The sequence below is a fragment of the Egretta garzetta genome, unplaced genomic scaffold, assembly GCF_000687185.1.
Source record: "Egretta garzetta isolate BGI_Z169 unplaced genomic scaffold, ASM68718v1 scaffold329, whole genome shotgun sequence".
NCBI classification, from domain to species: domain Eukaryota; kingdom Metazoa; phylum Chordata; class Aves; order Pelecaniformes; family Ardeidae; genus Egretta; species Egretta garzetta.
In genome coordinates, this window is record NW_009269999.1 from 5,378,263 (window position 1) to 5,398,454 (window position 20,192).

At 43.8% G+C, this 20,192-nt stretch overlaps 1 protein-coding gene across 5 annotated transcripts in view; it reads right to left on the reverse strand.

The window, feature by feature from the left end:
• Positions 1–973: 973 nt before the first annotated feature.
• NR1H3 (nuclear receptor subfamily 1 group H member 3) overlaps positions 974–20,192 on the reverse strand; it is a 28,651-nt gene continuing 9,432 nt past the window's right edge. Inside the window, exons 3-11 of one of the 5 annotated variants that reach the window (XM_035902956.1) lie at positions 16,752–16,863; positions 12,196–12,443; positions 9,068–9,334; positions 6,022–6,230; positions 5,595–5,774; positions 5,088–5,187; positions 3,362–3,475; positions 2,424–2,518; positions 974–2,022 (exon numbers count right to left, since the gene is read on the reverse strand). In XM_035902956.1, the coding sequence (XP_035758849.1) occupies positions 1,876–2,022; positions 2,424–2,518; positions 3,362–3,475; positions 5,088–5,187; positions 5,595–5,774; positions 6,022–6,230; positions 9,068–9,334; positions 12,196–12,313 (1,230 nt within the window). In that variant the 5' untranslated portion in view covers positions 12,314–12,443; positions 16,752–16,863 and the 3' untranslated portion in view covers positions 974–1,875. The other 4 variants (XM_035902957.1, XM_035902958.1, XM_035902955.1 and 1 more) reach the window with 4 other exon arrangements.

Below are 20,192 nucleotides of genomic sequence, written 5' to 3' on the forward strand. Positions count from 1 at the left end.
TTTTTCACCACTTCTTGCTTCTCCCCAGCCTATATACTCACTTTCGTATCAGCTTTGAGCTTGTTACATGAAGAACTTACTCCATCCTCCTCCAGTCTAATGACAGGACATCAGAGAATGTTAAAATCCTGTATTAGGCTTTATTCTTTTATATAAACATTAACATTTCTCAAACAGATTAGTTAAAAATACAGATTTAAACAAGAATTTTTGCAATTGCAATGAGTTATAAAAAACAACAGATTATTTTACAGATTGTTGCAAGTGTTTTACAAAGGTGCAGAGTGAAGGCCAGTGGCAGGGGACCAACCTCAAGTGCAAAATGGACACAATACCCTTACCACGGGCATAGTGCTCATATACACAGCCAAAAAAAAAAAAAACAAACAACCAACAAACAAACAAACAAAAAAGAGCCATGTGAACCTAGGCTCTTGGGATGCTCACCGGGCAAGCAAACATAGACCCCTATGACAGAGAAGACTCATGAGACCAAGCTACCAGGATACTTAAAGTTACATCTCTGAGATCAGCCGTAAGATGTTGTTTCTTGGAAAATAAGGAACATGTTCTACAACAGTGTATTTCTCTCCTGTCAGACAAAATATTGCTGTAAATCCTAGAATACTTATGGATGTGGATACTTAAGAACTTGGGGCATAAATCCAGTGTGGATCTCACAGTGCCCAAAAGTGAATAAAGGATACAAGACCCAAGTGTCCTTCTAAAGCAGCTGGCACTCCTCATACAGGAGGGACCTCCATATCCCATGACCATCACCAAAACCTTGAGCAAATACCTTGGAAAGACTTTGGCAAAAGGAAGAAGACACAAGTGGATCTGGTTACACCCAATATTCCTGCAGCCCATGCTTACGCAATGCCCACATAGCTCACTAAGTGCAGTGTGTCCTCTCTCCTTGGCCGATATATCTTCACGCCCACCTTGGAACACATACCACATGCTCCAAATTCTTGGAAGTTTTTGAGATCCTTCTACCACACCTACCTTGCCTAGGTACCAGTTCTTCCCACCTATCTTTCTTCTATTCCACCCCTGATTTGTTTTGAACTAAAGTTTTCCAGCTGTTAGCAAATCAAAGGTACAGTGAACTGGCTGAGAACCACCATGAGATACAACTGTGGTGTTTTACATTAAAAAAAATCCACTACTTTATGCCTGACATCTTTCCGATGTACAAATGTTCCCTACCCAGAGGGCCTCCCTGTTAGACAAAGGGCACTACGCATTAGAGTAATCCAAAGGAGGGCCAGAATGAAAGGGCAGCTCTAGAGATGAAGTCTCATAATAACGAAATAACAGCTACTTCTCTTGGAATCGTAAAGGGCAGCGCATACAAGAGATTTTATTTATAGGAAACCCAGTGAAACCCCTAGAACATCCACATTGACTTCCCTGAGCTCCTCAGATCCAGGTACACTGGGGACCCTGCAGAAGCCTTTTGAGCTGGGTTTACTCTCAATAGAGAGGGTTTGGCAAGTTCCTGCAAATTCACTTTCATAATCAACAAGAGAGGAGAGGATCAACGGGCAAGCCCTCGAGACATGCTTAAGGAGAAAGACTCTGAAGAAAGAGGTGTATGTGTATGGGGGGAAGGTCTTCATTTCTACTGTTTTCAGATGTCTCATGTTATTCCTTTGGGGTATGGGCACTACCTCAAAACCAACCCCCCCCATCTGATCTACCCCAGCTGCCTCCTGCATAGTCTCATGACAACATTGAAACCCCAGGCGCATCAATCCCTGCGCTGTCTAGCCCAGAGTTCAGTGCTTTGGAGAGGGGAGGCTGGCTTCTCGTTAGCAAAGGCTGGGAGATGGCATTATGTCGGCATGTCAGTGCCCTGGGAGCATGCAGTCACTCATGCACATCCCAGATTTCTGAAAGCAGGGGAGGGAGTTTCTTGTCCTGCAGCCGAAGGGCAAACACCTGTTCGGAGTGGACACTACTTAGTGTCCGAAGACTGACCAGCTTCATTAACATCCGTGGAAACATCAGGCGGTCCTGCAGAGTCAGACAAATAGGCAGCTGTTAGTAAAGTCTCACTAAAATTTTTTTCAAAAAAAAATTACCACACCAGATGATTCATTGTAACCACAATCCCGACTTCCTTTAAACCCAGCATTCTCCAGGAGGTGGCAATGGGGAGGAACACGAATACTACACCATGTCCCAACACTCCAGACTTTCCATGCTGGCTAAACCATGGAACGTGATACAGAACAGCAGGCTATGACAGCTCACAAATCCTACATTGACAGCTGCTACCAAACAGCCACAGAAGGGAAGAACATGACAGTACAGGCAGCAAGAGACCCATTACAGACAGTACTGCAAGAACTGTGCCTGCATAAACATAAAATCAGTTTGCATCATTGCTGCGGAAGTTCTGGTCAGGCACTTACATTTGGTCTGTTGATGCAAATGTAAGAATGAAGGGCTTCCACGTAGGTGTGCTGCAGCCTCTCCACCAGGGACTGGTCCTGCACATTCGGTCGGTCTGCCAAACAGCAGGTTAGAAGTAAGCAAATTGCCACAGGCAGCTTCACTGGACTTGACAATCCTGCATAAGTCCAGTCCTTCAGTATGGTCTCTCCCCAAAACCTCAGCTAGCATTCATCCAGCACAGCTGAGAGAGTCATCCATGACTGCAGCAGCTATGTCAGTTTTGTGTAACTGTTCTTTCTCAGTGATGTCTACTGCACATGGGGAGTCCGATCCGACTCCTATAGAGATGGAAGGTTAGAGACACCAAACAGCACTGTATAAGTGTGTTTGGTCTCACATTCCTGTCCCAACGAAGATGAGAAGCTGCCCGTTTAGGAGGGAATGGGAAAGTCTCTCCAGCAGCCGAACCAGTTAGAAAACAGGAAAAAAAAAAATATTCCATCTTTCAGGTCACAAGACAGAAAACAGAAGTAAAGAGTAGAGGTGGGTTCTGTGCAAAAAAACCCTGTCCAGGCCCAGAGCCATACTGGCCTCACATCCAGAGCATCTTTACTTGACCACTAGATGTCACTCATGCTGTGTGACCTGCATCACACTGGAGAAGCCAAGTACATTAAGCAGACAGTAAAATAGCAATTTCTAAATGAGGAAGATAAATACTGGCCGATTTTTCTGTACATTTTTCCAGCAGTGGGGAATCTGATTTCCTCTGGAGGTGGCACTAGAAAATTCAGTATATAATGAATACCCCTAAGCAGAAGTAGTAACACACTCCATTTATCACTAGACCCTATACACCATTTATTACTCCTCTTCAGCATGTGACCTTCCTTAACTCTACTTTCCTTGCCCTCTGACTCACTGCTGCAGCTCTTCAGAGCTCCTGGCTTTTTACCTGCAGAGAAAATGTTGATGGCAATTAAAAGTGCATATTCAGCATCGTTGAGCTGTAGCTCATTCATTCCCTTTGAGAACTCGAAGATGGGGTTAATGAACTCAAACTGTAGACCTGCAACAAACAGAAGAGAACAAGGTGAGGCAACAACAATTGTCTCCTCTCTCCCCCTCCCTCTCACAGAATAGGCTGCCAGTAACCCACCACAGTATGGCAGGGAGCGGGGAGGACAGGCAGGCAGGGAAAAACCCTTACATTGTGTTCCCAGTGTGGCCAAAACCTCCCTTTACACCCCACCACCACTGGTGAGCACCAACAACACTGGCTGAGAAGTCAGGCTCTAACTGTAAAATGATGCTATTTCTGTGTTTTCTTAGAGCCTTAAATGCCCCACAGCACATTACTAGGCAACAGCTAAAGGAACACGACATCAGCTATCAGGTAAGTCCATCAAAAAGTCAGAAGCCCATGAGTACAACATCCACACTTTCCACTCTCACACCATCACCTCCTTCAAACCCAGCAGCCCGTTTGGTTTCAAAGAAAGCTTTAAACCCATGCTCCAGATTCATCTCAAGTCTGTCTGAGCTGAAAATACATAGTTCCAAGAAGTCTGAACTATGCCATTTCCTTCAGCTCAGAAAGCTGGGAGAGCTGAGGCAGAGCCTGATGTAGGCTTCCAATCACCTCCTTTGATAAATGCAGTCAGGCAGAAATGCATTGGTATTTACTGTCATAACATACAGAGGCCACTGTCAAATCAGGTCTCTGTGCTATGTGCTATACAATCATGCTGAAAACTTTAGGTCTTTCCCCCAAAACAGCATCCAAGTTTCTAATTTCCTGCAGTACAACTTGGAGAAGGATGAACAAGATGGAGGGAGTCTTTATGGGTGCCTGCTTTTTGCCTTCCTAATAATCTGAAGCAAGGTCTTCTTTTCAGAAATGCTGAAGATACACACTTCCTGTTACTTCATCTAAAATTACAGACACTCATTGCTCTTGGAAAAATAGACTAAAGCCATCTCAAGTATAAATGGTGAAAGAGCTACCCAAGGAATCAAAAAAAACCAAAAAAAAAAGTCACATGAATGACAGCCAAGGTCTTCTTTTCAGAAATGCTGAAGATACACACTTCCTGTTACTTCATCTAAAATTACAGACACTCATTGCTCTTGGAAAAATAGACTTCAAAAATCACATCACTGCAGACCACTGTACACTGAGCTGATGACACGCCTAAAGCACTCTGTGGGGATACTGCACTCAGAGTGCACCATATAGACGTCATATCAACTGAAATGTAATCACACTGATGTCATCACTCAAAGCATGCATCCAGATTAGCAAGTGATATACTTGCAAAGGAGAAAAGACTGTGGTTTGCTTTGTTGTGATCTGATACAGCTCTAAGACCACATGTCCACATCGGATCTCTACCAGCAAGGAAGTTCACACCAGCTGCTAGCCCTGCGTGCACTCTTACAAGCAAGATTATCATGCTCTAAGAGCCCAAATTTTCCAAAGCAAGTTCACCCCTAAAGACAGACATGAAATGTTAAAAGAAAAAAGGTTTGCGTGGATATCAGTCTGGTCCTGTTCTAAACCTCCCACCTGACTTCATCTTTAAGGCCCCACATACTATTTCCAGCAGCCCACATTAAAAAGGAAAAGGTGAAGGAACACAAGACACAGGGAAGGAAGAAACACCTGTCTAATGCACCACCTGCTTTGGCGAAGTCATCCCGATTATAGCTCAGGTCCTTAAGAAAGGTGATGCTCTCAATCTCTGGATTGTATCGACGAGATGTCTCCAACAACATCACCTAAGACCAGAAATAGATATACTTGATTTGAAAACAGGAAAGACTGTTACAACACTGATAATTTGCTGACTGTCAGAGCATCTCTGAAAACAAAAAACCCACCCAAACAAAAACCCTCCGAGCAGTTTCTCTCAAGAGAGCTTAAAAAATCCAAGGTAAATTCTCCTTCATCCTTTGCGGTGTCTGCTTCTGGGAAGGGGGAAATACCTGCTTACCACTACCAAGGCTCTTGCCTCATTCTCCTCCATGGCCCTTTACCAGTATAGCCTGGCACTGCAGTAATGGTCCCATAGCTGATTTCCTTCAGCCTGCCATCCCAGAAAAAGGGATGGAACCAGTTCTCCAGGTGGGTTCTCGAAATTCTTTCACCTCTGCTACTATGTATTGTGGTGGAGCCAAACTCTTACCTCTATGGTAGATGTCTTCAACAAAGCAATCTGATCTTCCCTGGTGAGCTCCAGGAAGCCAGGCAGTTGCTTGGCAAAGTCCACAATCTCTTGCACAGAGATAATTGCAAGTTCCGTAAAGTGAGCAAAACGCTGCTGCCTTGCTTCACGGTTATTAGGGTCAGGAACTTGGGGCCACGGCTGTGGGAATGGAAAGAGACAGCGTATACATGTGAAAGATCTAGTCAGGGCAGAAAGATGAAAAGATGAAGTGAACAGAGAAAGAAAATTAGACACACTGGAACATCATCCTTTGCTATTATTTACAGAACTTTAGCCCACGGATGCAATGCCTAAAGTATCTGTGCTCTCCCAAATAATTTAGCCACAACCCTGACTCCCCAAACTTCACTTTTTAGTATTTTGAGTACACTGGTAGAGTTTTTACCGTCACTTTAAGCCTGTCTGTGAATGAGCGCTGGTTGCACTGCTGCTGAGCGGCCACAAGTTTTTTTATCATGCTCAACTGTTCAGGTGTCAGTTTGTGAGAAGGGCTTGGTGGATTCGGAGGGTTTGGACGCATCACAACTGTGCGAGCCTGATCATCTTCCTGCTTCTTCAGTTTCTTCAGTCGGATCTGTTCTTCAGACAGAACATCTAAAGCAGGAATAGCCAGAGATCAGTCATGGCATACGAGCACACTGGAAACCACACTAAACACAGGGTAACATGCCGTGGATGGAGAGGCAGAGATCACAGCTGCCTGTATCTGGTATTTCTGAGTGTATGCAATGCAGGCAGCTGTACTTATCATTTGTTTTTCTCTCTCGTTTCCCCACTTTTAAGTTGTTCCATTGCCTTTCTTTTAATCACACTGTCATGCAAAGTGTTCACAAAGGACAGACACTCCCTTCATGAGGCCCTGCAGATCTCAGAAAGACAACAGCGACTTTCCCCACTGAGCAATTCCCCAAAATGTCACATTATGACAGATTCCAACAGGTGCTCTCTTCATGGTGCGTCCACTGTATTTTACGTTATCCTGCTGTTGCGTCTTTTCTAATATTGCTAAGTTAACAGCTTGCGTCATTTCTTCTTACTCTTGAGAGGTCAGAGTCAGTACTGGATGGAGGTCCAGAGTGAAAGCACAATTTTCTATGTACCCATCTGCAGCAGATGGTAGAGTAGTAACATACCACAAGATAAATAATGAAAGAATACTTTTGCATAGAACGTACTGAGGACTGCAAGTCCTTCAGGAATAGGGCTAGAAGGCTTTTTCAGTCATGAAGTGAAAGGATATGCCATTTAGATGTAACATGGTAAGGAACAGAACAACTCAGAGGCATGTGTTGTGAAAAATCCTATTGGACCAACTGCTCATTAGTTAACTTAAATACAAAAATCTGTTAAAGGCCTGTAATTAAGATAACTGAAGAATTCACTGATTTGAATGTAGAGGAGGTTTGTTGTTTCTTTAAGTCAAACCTGCAAAACCAATTGCATCCAATAGAAAGGAAACTACCAGATACACCTGGATTCAAGGATTACCTTCAAGAGAACCGTGCTGTGAGTTAGTGATGAATGAATAAAAAGCAGAAGAGGGACTGACTGGAAAAAAACAAACCGTATCTTCAGCAACAAATATAAAAAAAAATAACGCTTGATTTTGCAAACAAGATTTAAGAGTGCTGAAAGATTCTTTGTCCATTTTTTATGCACAGGTAACGAGGAAACATGGCTGCTACACAGGAAGGCAGGCCCCCAAACTGAACAAGTATATACTTGCACTTGTCAAAAGAATCGTGCTAAACATGAATACAAGAAATGGAGAACTACTGCGAGAGAGCATTCTGAAACAGACAGTCCGTGGGATTGGAGGGAAAGACAAAGAACATAGTGCATTCAAGATGAGAGTAACCTTTATCCCCGATTTACAACAAGGAGTATGCACGCACAGGTACACACATGCACAAAAATTACAATTCTAACAGCAAAGACAGTTACCAAATTAAGGGGGATCTGCAAGATTAGAAAATGGTAGTCACAGTGTTAGTTTAAGAAGGGAAGTAATTGATCCAAGTGATTACAGTCCCTCATCTTGGGACTCAGATGCACAAAGCGTAGCCGAGTAACAAGGTACCAGATATTACTGAATCTTGGAAACTGCCTATGTGCAAGCTTCTACACCATGCTAAATTCAAAGCAATCCAAGTCACTTGGTTTGCCATGAAGGAACTACTTAACATCACAGTTCACACTGGCTTAAGAACAATAAACTAGCCATGAATAACTTCAGCCTAGGAATTAGAAATGTTTCCAACAATCACTAGAGGGAAGTTCTGAAATGACCTCCAAGTGAAACAGCTAAAGGAAAAATCCCTCAGTTTCTGTCAAGATTAACAAGGCAAATTTGCAATGGGGATTACAGTGTCAACAGAATTGCCAAGCACTTGATAATAACAACCCAAAGATTCCTTTTGGCCTCATTTTCCTGAGCTGCCTTCAACATAAGACAATGTGCAAATGCAGAAATGCATTGAGGCTCTAACAGTATCTACCTGCAACAGAAGAGTAGCAAGGTGGACAGGTAGCCTTGCTACATAGCTTTTCAACCACATCTGTTTTGTAGCTCTCAGGAACAGGGGGAAATTGGGCAAAGACAGCATATGTAATGCTGATACAAACCAGTGTGACAAAGACACTGATTACATACGTTAAGTGTGCCGTGTTTCATGTTGAAAAAACTGAAAAGCATGTGTCCTTTGTGCAGCTCAGCGGGATGTACTTTTTGCAGAAGTATTTTTAGAGACGTTTCTGAAATACCCTCTGTTTCTCACTGTTCTGGGTGCTGGATGTCAGAAGGGGAGAATTCACACATATTTAATATTAACTGAGCATCCATTCGGTCAGTCTTGGCCAGCAAGAAGATGGAACCCAGATGCCTTAGCCAAGGAGGGCTGTTGCTGCTATGTGAGCAGGAACATATTGTTGAATATTCAGAAACAGCAGCCTTATGGCTCCTGTGAGAAAAATAGCAGAGTTCACTGCAGGGAGCAACAAGATCGGGCCGGCACAAACAAACACAGCTGCAGTGCTGCGGTGCTGCCCTTGACCTCTGTCACAAGCTTACAGTACAAGGCAAAGTAAAGTGCCTGCTGTTCAAGGAGCATGGTGACCAACTGTGCGGTCCTGATCACAAGATGGACAGAAGCCCGAGTTTACCGATACAGTTGACAGCATACTGAAGAACACTTAAATCTTAGTTGCAAGTCTTTCCTCTGATGTCATATCCACGAATTCTTACAAGGAATACAGCAGGGCTGGGGCTCTCAGCACACCGGTGTTGTTCCACTAACAGCCTCACCTCTCCTCGTGATCCCTGCTAAGCTCTCAGTGACTTCCCACACACATTCCAGTATGCCACCCGCATGGCTCACATGTGACGCCCAAACACTCACACTGCCCCCACTTCCTTACACCCATCAGCCTCCAGCGCTCCCGCATGCCCGCCTCCTGGCACTTGCGCAGCCGGCACTCCTGACACTTGCGACGCATGTACATGTCCATCTCACACTTGCCACCGTTCTTGCAGACGTACTGTGCACCCTTGATGACGCTGCGGCGGAAGAAGCCCTTGCAGCCTTCACAGCTCAGCACATTGTAATGGAAGCCAGATGCCTTGTCCCCACACACGCTGCACACTTCATTTCCCAGCATCTTAGGGGCTGGGCCCTTCTTCCGCTTCAGGGGGGGATTTTCTACCGAAACAAACAGTATGGAGGAAAAGGGAAAAAAAAAAAACAAAAAACAAACACAAAACAAAACAAAACACAAAACCCACACACATGAGGGAAGCATAGTGTTTGCAGCTGACTGCCCCGTTCCTTACAATAACCAATATCCTCACTCAAACCCACTATCTCCAAAACACATGGATGAAAAGATCAATTCTCCCATTTCACAGACTCTCCCTCTGGGCAAGCGTATCTTCTGCAAACCACTGACATAATCTAAACAGTTTCACCTCAACTATGTAAGCACATATAGCATCGTGCTTGTTCCCCTCCAAAGGTTTGGCCTGAGCTAAAATACACTCAGGCCAGATATTCTTCTGTACTTTCCATCAGCAGGAGTAACAGTTAAGTTACCAGTGTGAGAAAGAGCTACAAAAAAGTTGAGCTGAAATCCAAGACTCTGCAGAAAGTAATTTTCTTCAGAATTCACCTCCATTTCCCTTACTTCTATTCTCTGCCACGCTTACACACAAGAAAAAATGGTTCTAAAGCCAAATAGCGACAGAAAACCAGTGCTGAAACTGTGACCCTACAAAAAGCAGACTGAGTAGGCCCTACTCCCTGTAACTGGAACACTTAGGAAAACTGTCAAGAACAAAGAGAGCAATTTTGTGGAGTCAGGGGCAATAAGCAGGCAAGCAGCACACTGCACAAGCTCTGTGAACCTTTGGAACCCTGAGGCCATAATTTCTTCTTCAAGAAGAGTGCTCCCCACTCCTAAAACTGAAGCACTCTCATACTGTCAACTCATTTACTAAACCTTGTTATTCCATCTGAAACACAGGGCCTTCACTACTGCCTCACATTTCAGATGGTCTTGTGCAGCAGCTCCCAGTTCTTCCTCCGTCATCCTGACAGATCTTAAATCTTGTCACTGGCTGTGCATTCTGAAAACATCTTTGGTCTACTCCAATGCATCTCACCTTAAGCAGTCCAGCCCAAATGCTTGTCGATGTTATTTGTGAATTCCCTCCCTATTAGCCATCTCTCTTTTAATTCCATTTAATTCTAGTCATGTTGACATCTGACATGTCCTTCTGCTCAGCTCGTAGGGCAAGTATTTTTCTGTATATCAGAGATTATAGATTCTTCTATGGCAGCTGTTCATAAAGATTACAAACAGCATGTCTTGATAATTATGTTTAGATATGCCTGGAAAGCACTGGAGTTAATTCATAGGTATTTGTTTGCAGGACAAGGCTGTTGCATTTCCTTATCAGCATCAGGGTTACAATGGCATGTCTCGCTTTTGTACGTATGGTTCCAATACTTCTATCTTTACTCTCAGTTACGCTTACTATTCTGCTCGAGTTCCTGAAATGGTAAACAGGTTTGGGTCAGTCTCAGAAATTATTATTAGTGTTCTTCACTACATATCAGATTTCAGAGTCTTAAGTATCTGGGTGTTGATTTGCAATCCCATTGACTTTACAGAGGTCTGGAGGTCACTCATTTTGGCCTGCACTTCTCATTGCAGGAAAAAGTCATCAGAAAGGTTAAGTCTCTGATATTCCCCTCTCTTGTTCTACTATATTTCTCTTCACAGTTATCTATTACAAAAAGGAAATTATGCAATACCTCAGTTATTTCAAATTACTTAGTCTGCCATTGCAGACATATTAACTGGTATAATAACCTTGTGGAAGCCTCAAATGATGTTCATATGTTTCTGAAGGACAGCAGAGTAATCCAATGACTTCCACAAGATGGATCTGCCCATCTTGTGGATTTCTTAGCTGTCTTTAAGGGATTACATAAACGTCTGACTACCGTTCCTACGACTGTTTTATGGAGACAGACAGGCTTATTCTTTAGTCTCTGCAAATTATTTTCCATCTCCAAACAGTAACATCTTAGTTATATAGCTTATTATTTTCTGTAGTCAAAAATAACACAGAAATAATTTGAGACTTATCAAGTGTGAATGCCGTCTCTGCACCTTTAGGTGTCATTAGGGTCCTCCTTCTTTGGTAGATCCCCTATTTTTATTCTTATTTTTTACCACATTTTGTGGCTTTTTTCCTTGCATTTTTGTAAGGTATTTATCATTTGTTTTCTTCTCCTGTCCTCAAATCTGTTTCAAGGACTTTTACAGGGCAATATCTCTTCACCTTTCAACTACTCACTTAGTTTCTACTCCACTGATGAGTCCTTGTTCAATGTTCAGATCACCTCTTATTTTTGTATCAGGGATTGCCCATTGCCTCACCATTCAACAAACAGATTTGTCATATTTTCATTAAGTTGCTGATACTATGCTGGACAGCTCACTTGTGCTTTCCTTTTTTAATTGTTACCCATCCAGAGATGTTACACTAAGTCGTCCTCGTACAAGTCTTCTTACAAGAAAGTGTAGAACTGTGTGTGTCAGCAGCAATTATAACTACAAAAGCTCAGTTCTATTTCCTGATATTATTTTACCTCAGTTAACCTCAGAAATGCGTAGAGGAAACTTCTACTGTCTTTCCATTATATGAATCTGCAAGAAACTATTACTTCTTTGCATCACTAACCCCTGTTGGATTGTCACCTGTAGGAAAGCTGTATTGTTCAGCAGCTTTTGATATGGCTAACAAATAGAAATTCATTTTACTGCCACAGACATAGCCTTTAGAAGGTCAAATAAGCAAAATATTCAACACATTTATCACCTGAATAAACCCAGTCATCCTCAACTATCAAACTGATTCTATTCTTAGACATCCTCTCAGTGCCTGAAGCACAGCAGAACTCACCCTAAAATTTTGCCAAGTATCAATTCTGCTTGCAGCTGAAAGAATGGATAGCCTTTAGCTTGCACGGATTTAGTAAGAATTTCTCCATACCTGCATGCTCAGGGGGGTTCTCTGGGCCAGGGAAGAGCGAAAGCCCTTCCTCCTCCATCTCAAATACACTTGCCACCCTCTTCCCATGATCCTGTGTGCTGAGTTGAGTGGGACCCATGGAGGCCACACAGGGAGGGCTCACTATAATCTCATCGCTGAAGCATTGCTACTGCCGAGTAAGGGGCTGCAGGTGTCTTTCTTCAAGGTCTTTAGTTTCTCTTTGCTACTGAAAGTCAGAAAGGAAGTACCTGTGAGGAAAAAAAAAAACACAGATGCAAAAGACATAAGAGTTCAACTACTGAGGCGATAAATCTATTACAAGCTGTATTACAAGCAAGCTTCAAGATTTTGTTTCCTTATTTATTAAAGGGACAATTAACTTTGTTTTATCAGTGTTTATGCTCTTGAAACACAATATTTTAAACAAACTGTGGTAAGAGATACAAGATTAGCACACCGAGGCGCAAAACTGTCTTTTTATTGCAAAGATATTTATCAAAGTATAACAAGTCTTCACTACTGCTAACACCACCAGGGGACTTCAGCCCTGACCTCTCCAAGTATGTAAGAGGGAAATTCCAGACTTCACAACCGGTAGCCTTTGTTAAAGCTTCCAGTAACAAATAGCTCATTGCTGCCAGCTGCCCTGGATTTTGTGGCATGTACTGCGGAGCACATAGAAAATCGTAAATGACAATTTTGATACAGTTATTTAGGAAAGACTACAGAACACCCATTTTTGCTATTACTACCAGTAGCCAAAGGCTGTGCCAAAGATCAATGATGTATCAAAGATGAGGATGACAAATCCTCCCCTCACCTACAGCAAGAAATTGAATGCCAGCATCATACCTACGGGAAATGTCCATTATGCCACCCTCAGGATATAGATTCACCACCAACCTTCTGAGGATACCCTTTTCCGGAACCCAGAACCCATACTGAAAAGCATCTTTATTACACAGCACTAACTACAGAACCTGAACCTGAAAAGCAAATCCAATCACTTTTTCCAAAAAGCCCCACCTGCACAGAAAAAGGCCTTACTGGTTTGGCTGCACAGACTGAGCGAAACTGATGCAAGCTGCTAATGTAAACACCCCTAATCTGATTGAACATGCATTTGATCAGTTGATCTTAACTCAGTGATTTACCAATGCAAGCTAAAGGGATTAACCGATTTAAAAAGCAACTACGTTAAAGGCCTGTACCAGTTTAACTTGAGTGACTGAGTTCAAGAGTGGAAGCCTACCACTCTGAAAGACAGGAGGTGACAAAGCTGTGCAGCAGCCCAGATACAAAAGCACCAGGTAAGCAGGGGCATGCCTTACATGCTGCAGCGCTGACTGGGAAGAGGCAGAGGACCAGTCCCAAGTCCCTTCTTCCCTCCTGGGTATTTGGACCAGACCGTGCAACTTTTCTCAGAATGCCAAAGGAAAAGATGAAAGCAATACTTCCACAAACCACCCCCCTCCCAGTACTCCAAACCAGTCATCAAGTATAAAAGCAGTCATACTGTCAAGGCTGCTGAGCTCCTGCCATCTCCCATTACACTGTGGCAGTGCAGGTGTTAAAAACCACAGGGCACATTCATTCACATGACCTTTCTAAACACAGCCTTAGACAGTATAAGGAATTCTGAGCTCCCTAGCCTTTGGTGCACGAAGCCACTGTTGCTGAAGAAACAGATGATCCAGAATAAAAGCAGTGGCAGCAAATATGAAACTCAAAGCCACAGAAAGAAGTAAGTCCTATTGTGGGAGACTACAACCTAACCGATGTGATTTGCAACCAATTCAGAGACTCACAGTCCTCAAAGAAACAACATGGCTATTGCAACCAACTTTTTTTTTTTTTTTTTTTTTTTAAAAAGTCTCCACTGTAAATCCTGCAGCAACTGAAAACCTTGTGGAGAGGCATAGAGCATCGGATGGAGATAGAAACTTCACTGAAACAAACCCAAACCCGATCTGTAGTCCTAGTCCCATATAAGCTCCTCACTGATGCCAATACCAGATGTCTCTGGACATGTTTGGGCACGAAACAAGAAAGCTAAGTGTACTGCCTCAGTGCATCTCCACATTCCTTTAAACCACGCAAAAGACTCATTCAAACATTAATTATTGTGCAGAATGAATCACCAGCAGCGGTACTGCAGTAATTTTTCAGAGGAGTTTGATCCCCCAGCTGAAGGATGAGTGACAGTGCTCAGGCCCCACTGCCTTCACTTCAGTGACCCAGTCTTGTTGCATCCCAGCCACAACTGCAATGTAATCTGGAAAGCAAAAGAGGAGAGTACAGCCTGATGGGATTTCAAAACTGTGTCATCCGCACAACCGTGACTGACATCTGCAAGAGGGAAACCTGCTGTCAGCAGGACATCTGGAGCCCAAAGGGGAGTTTTTAAGAGACTGGGGACTTCCTGGCAATGTCTGAGAAGTCTGCAGCTACCAACAGGGAGGGGAGTATAAATCCATGTGCACACCCAGGGCATGGCGAGGTGTAAGGCCTATCAGCCACTATCTTCATGCTGTAAAACCAACCCACACACTCCTACTTTGTGCACCAGTCTCCAGCCTTCCTAAAACAGAACGGGCCAGACAGGAGAGGCCTCTTGTCTTCTCTCTACTCCTAAGACACAGCATTTTTTAGTTTTGTAGATGTGGCAGCAGTTGCAGGCTGTGGAAAACTGACCTAATTACAAACAGCAGCACTCTGGTACTAGGTAAAGATACCTAAACTAGCATTTTTTTTCCCCACAGGCACACAAGTGAGAGACTGTATGTCTAGGACAGGAACTTAGTTTTCACAGATTTCTGTGAAAACCTTGTGGTTTATATTTACATGAGGATTGTTTTCACACGACTAAAAATCTTGTTTTGTAATAATAATCACATTATTAGAGGTTCACATCTTCCAATTTGCACCACCGCTTCAACTAAAAATGTAGAAGGGTGATGCAAGCCGTAACTGCAAGAGGGAACACTGTCTTCTTGACATAATCTGCTGTGCTGCCTCCCACCGTCTGTCTCAACTCTGTCAGTTTTAGAAACCAGGACTGGCCAAGTGACAAAAGATGAAGCAATCACTTCTCTCTAACGCAGCGTCTAGAACGGATGAACCTCATGAGCAGACATACTCCAGTGAGGAAGCACATAGAGATGAAAGGCTAAGGGAAACAATTTTCTGCCAGCCCTTGCCACCCATGTCTCAAATAAGACACTAAGCACTTCTGAAATGTGTCACCACTGGCTTTGCCCTACTCTATTTCTTCCCTCTCCCTTTCTTTTCTGAGGCAACAGAACAACTCTGATAGCAATGGTCTCAGGAACAGCACTCTTGCAATGGAAAGTAATTAAGAGAGACCAGAGGTGGCAGCCCTGGCTCCTGCACCTCATGGTAAGTGCCAGAAATGTTCCTCACTTCCTCCAGCAACCGTCTCATCTCATCCCATTCTCTCAGCTGAGTCCTCTTCCAAGCACAACTGAAGCACTTATGCACTCTTCTGGAAGTCTTTGATCTGACCTGTCATCAACAGACACAAAGCCTAATTTCTGCCTCACATTCACTGAGGACAAGTAAAGGAGACAGCATTGGGCAGTGCACCACAGCACAGAGAAACCAAATGAGCCAGATGCAGACACTTCTGCTGAACAGTCTGTCCTCTCCCTGGTATTCCTTGTTTGGTGCTTTCTGTGAGAAGTTTAAGGATCAGGAACCAGACCAGATGTAAGCACATCTCTGAAGAAATTGTACTGTGGAGTGCAGGAATAACCAGAGGAATAGCACAATGAGCCCTTTACCTCCAAATACTGGATGCTCAGAGGAAACTGTAGCTTTTTAGGAAGTTTGCACAAGCTTCTGGAATATTTCAAAACAGGATTTACTGGTCAGAGTCCTGGTTCTATAAATTACAAAATCCTACAGCCTTCTGCCAAGGGAAAATATATGGTTGTTTCAATTCTGTAATGAATCACTTGTGCACTCTTTAGCATGTCAGCATCAGCAAAAGAGACCTTAAATTTGTATACATATGTTAACATGACTGTGCTCACACGTCACACAGCTGTGTATCAACAGGACTGTGCCTTTGTGCATGGGCCTAACAGGCTGTTGAACAAATGCACCTGATAGGAAGGCCTATCTTTCAGAGGTACCTAAAGCAGGGATATAATTTGGCATTTTGGCTTCTAAACGTGTTCTGACAGGCAATATAAGTGCTAGCGCCCAATCTGAATCTACCTCTGAAAGGCGGGCTCATAACGGTGCATAAAGGTCTCCACTGAAATCTAAAGGCCCAACTCACACAGTGGTGATGCTACCTCGAGTATCAAAAGCTGGCTGCAGATCAAAATGGCCAAGATGACAACCTGTTGGACTGAGAACACACAGGACCGTACAGCACCAGCACAGAACAAAGTCCTTTAGAAGACACCACTGTTCCAATCCTTTCATAAGGAGTAGCCAGTACTTTGTGACCTAATGTTCTTCCTATACCGTCTCTGGCGTAGCAGCCAGAGTATTTTGACAAACCTTCCCAAGGAACTTGGTACTACCTTGTAGCTGTCTCACAGAAACAAAGGTTATTCCCAGCTCATGTTGGCTCATTCCTCTTCCTTCCCTCTGCATCATCACATTTCTCAAGAAACGCTGGAGCACCTAGTAGGTCTGTAAGTGGGGCAAAAGTACACACATGACAGGTTTCAATTAGGAAAAAGTTGAAAGAGACACTTGTACCTTTCAGGGCAGAAAAAGAATCCTATGCAAATCTGTCACTCTGAAAATGAAGTAATATTACACGTGAAGACTGGTAAGAGTCATGAGGAAAAATTATCAACTTCATATGTCAGTGGGAGGGACAAACCATGAAAATGCAAGGTGCACAAATCAATGTAACAGGACAGCATAAAGAATGATTTTGAACAGTATGTTTACAAAGAATGGAAAGAACGATTCTGTAACTCTCAGGGAACGGAGACTAGCTCTGTGCCCGCACTGTAAATCCCTCTCTACAGAGAACTGCAGGGACACTGCACATTATCCATTTTGATCTCTCAGAAGCATAAAAACCACCATGAACAGGAAGGAGTTTGCAAGCCACCATCAGTCCCAAACCAATAAAAAAAACCCCAAAACCTACAGCCTTCTGACTGCTTTCATTTGCTGTCGAGCTAAGCTTCAGCTGCCCATGAGCAGCTGCTCAAATGTGCAGCACTGGCTTGTGAGCCTTGCAAGTTGTTGCCACCTCTGCCAACTATGCAAGAGTCCTATCAGTCACTCCTGGCTGCGCAGCCTGCTCCTCAGGAATGGGCAACTGCATTCTGGTCTCTTGCCCTCAAGTTAAGGGTCTTATTCCCTCTCTAACTCTGAGTTTTAGAGCCTGCCTCCCCTCACCCCCACCTTACTTCGGCTTTTACTCCACTGCTGATCAACTCCTTTATTAGCCATGACTTTGCCAATTTCTGGCATGGCCTTTGCTCACATATTTGTCTCTTCCTTTGAACTGGTGCATCCCTGAGCTCAACTGGGTTCTCGCTGCAGCACCAAGCTCTCATTGTGAAGATCTCCTTTGGCTTTAGTCTGGTCTCAACACACAGCATGACTTCTTCAACCCAGACCAGGTACAGATGCCATGGCAGAGTTCAGAGAACAGCAGCAAAAGTAACTAACAACTGAATAAAATAAACAGATGTGTGTCACTCAGTTGAAAGGGTTCTGGGAAGAGAAGCAGGAAGGTGTAACGATGGTGTACAGCAGGATCAAAGACTTTATTCTGAAAGATGGTATGCCTAAAAAGAATAGAAGGAAACCGAGGAAGGGAAAGTCAGGCTATTACAGAAAAACACCCTAAAGGTGAGTTCTGCAAGACTGGAGGGCAGTCTCCATAATGTTCCTTCCAAAATTAGACCTTATATTACAACTGAAATGCAAAGACGTCTGCAGACATTTCTGAACCTGGCCCTAATATGACTTATGATGCTCTTGACCCACAGAATGTGCTATTATAAACAAACAATGGCATCAACAGAAGTCCCAAGCCAGTTCCACCCTACCTCAGGTAAGAAACAATAAAGTCTCTATTGAACAAATTGGTTAGCAAAGTGAATTAGAATCATAAGGCACAACTGTACTACCAAACAGAACACAATAATCCAGGGCAGAATCAGCCCAAAATACTTTTGCTTTGCTCCACATAAAAAAAAAAACAAACAAAAAAAACCCACACCACACCACAACAACTGAACTCACTCCTTGTCTATGATCATCAGAACACAGGATTTGTTTCTTTCCATCCTGTGGATTCCTCCATTTGGGAACAGGGCTTCCCAAATGGTGCATCAGATGAAGATAGAATGTGCTGACTCCAGTCCCACCCAAGAACGTACAAGCTCTGCAAAGGAACTCCTCACCCCAACAGCAAGTGTTTTACAAGAAGTCAGCTCTCCTGTTCACATGCCTCATCCAGCAAGAGATGCTCCCTCCCCTCTTGCCTGCCTCTCATCATTTCTTGCTTGTCAAAGGCTGAGGTTTTGGTTTTGCCCTTGTCTTCACCTTTTAGTTTCTGCCTGATCAAAGAGTGCCATGTTAACACAAGGAGCAAGAGGAAAAGAGAGTATATGTGTGGCTGCTTTCAGGGTGGGTAAGATGGGCTGTGCCTTTCTTTTTCCTCCCTCCATCACTCCCAACTGCCAGATGTCCTTGGCCCTGCAACTGAAAGGACGAGAAACGAGATGAGGTTACTGGAGTTCATTCATACTGTGCATGGGACTGCTCTTGCCTCTCTTCCTGTTTGCATGGAAGTATCAGTCCCTCTGACAAAGGGAGAGAAGAAAGGGCAGAGTGGGAGAGAGAGAGGAGATGATGGTAAGAGAGGATAGACTTTTCCCTGGTTAACGAACTGGAAATGAGTAACAAGTGATATCAGGAGTGATGTGGCCACCTTGCTGCCATGAAATTCCTTTAAAGGCCATTGACACAAGTTCCTTTGAACTCTGGAAAACTGCACAAGCCAGGTCTGGGTAACAAAGCTCCAGTCCCTTCTAGGCTTTCTACTGTCACCTCAGCTTTCAAGCTTCTGGCTAACCTAGAGCATAACTACCTCAGGAATAGCAAAAATGAGGGCATGCGCTGGGTTACAGCAAGGAAGATGTTACAGTAGCAGCATTCCCCCACCTTCCCCTCCCCTCCAAGCTGTCTTGTAAAGTGACAAGTCATCCTTTCTCAGCTCTGGCCAGATGAGCTGTGAAGCCAGTGTCCCAACATGGGGAGCAGACAGAGCACAGCCACTTTGGAGCGACACCAACTTCTGCAGCAGTGCAGGCACAAACATGAGCAGAACTCGCCATTTGTAGTTGAACTGCAGTAATCCCCCATGCCTGGCTGTGAATACAGCTCATCGACAGCTCGACACCGCTATCAGCACCGACCTTCACATGGCAGGAAGCACAACTGAGGCTTTGACAGGGGCTTCCAACAGGAAAAATCCCATCTGTGCTCCTCCCAGGAGAATGAAACACACAAAGCTGAGCAGCTGCCCCCTCCTGCTAGCAGAGGAGCAAAGGGCAGCTCTCTGAAGCTCCTTGGGAAGAAGGGGAAGGGAGGGGATCCAGCCTGGAGCCTTGTCTACAGAATATGTTTGTCAGCATCAGCTATAACAGCAAACTCTCCCTATGCAAACTCACTTTAAAACGGCAACAGCATTCTTTTGCCAGCATCACTCACAATGTCCCCAAGCAAATTAAGCTATCCTACCAGTAAGTCTTTTTTCCCTTTGCACATCTAAATGTACCTATGCAGAGGTGGTTTTAGTTTGCGTGTTTGTTTTTCTTCCTAAGGCTAAAGGTATCATTCTTTTGCACTTCTAACCACACGACCAGACACATACACACAAAAAAAAACCAACCCAAAGAATAAAATCAAACATGAAAAGTGTTCAAGCAAGTGTAGCAAGACCTGCTTTGGAAAATTAAAGCTGAAATGTTTGCAACTCATTATTC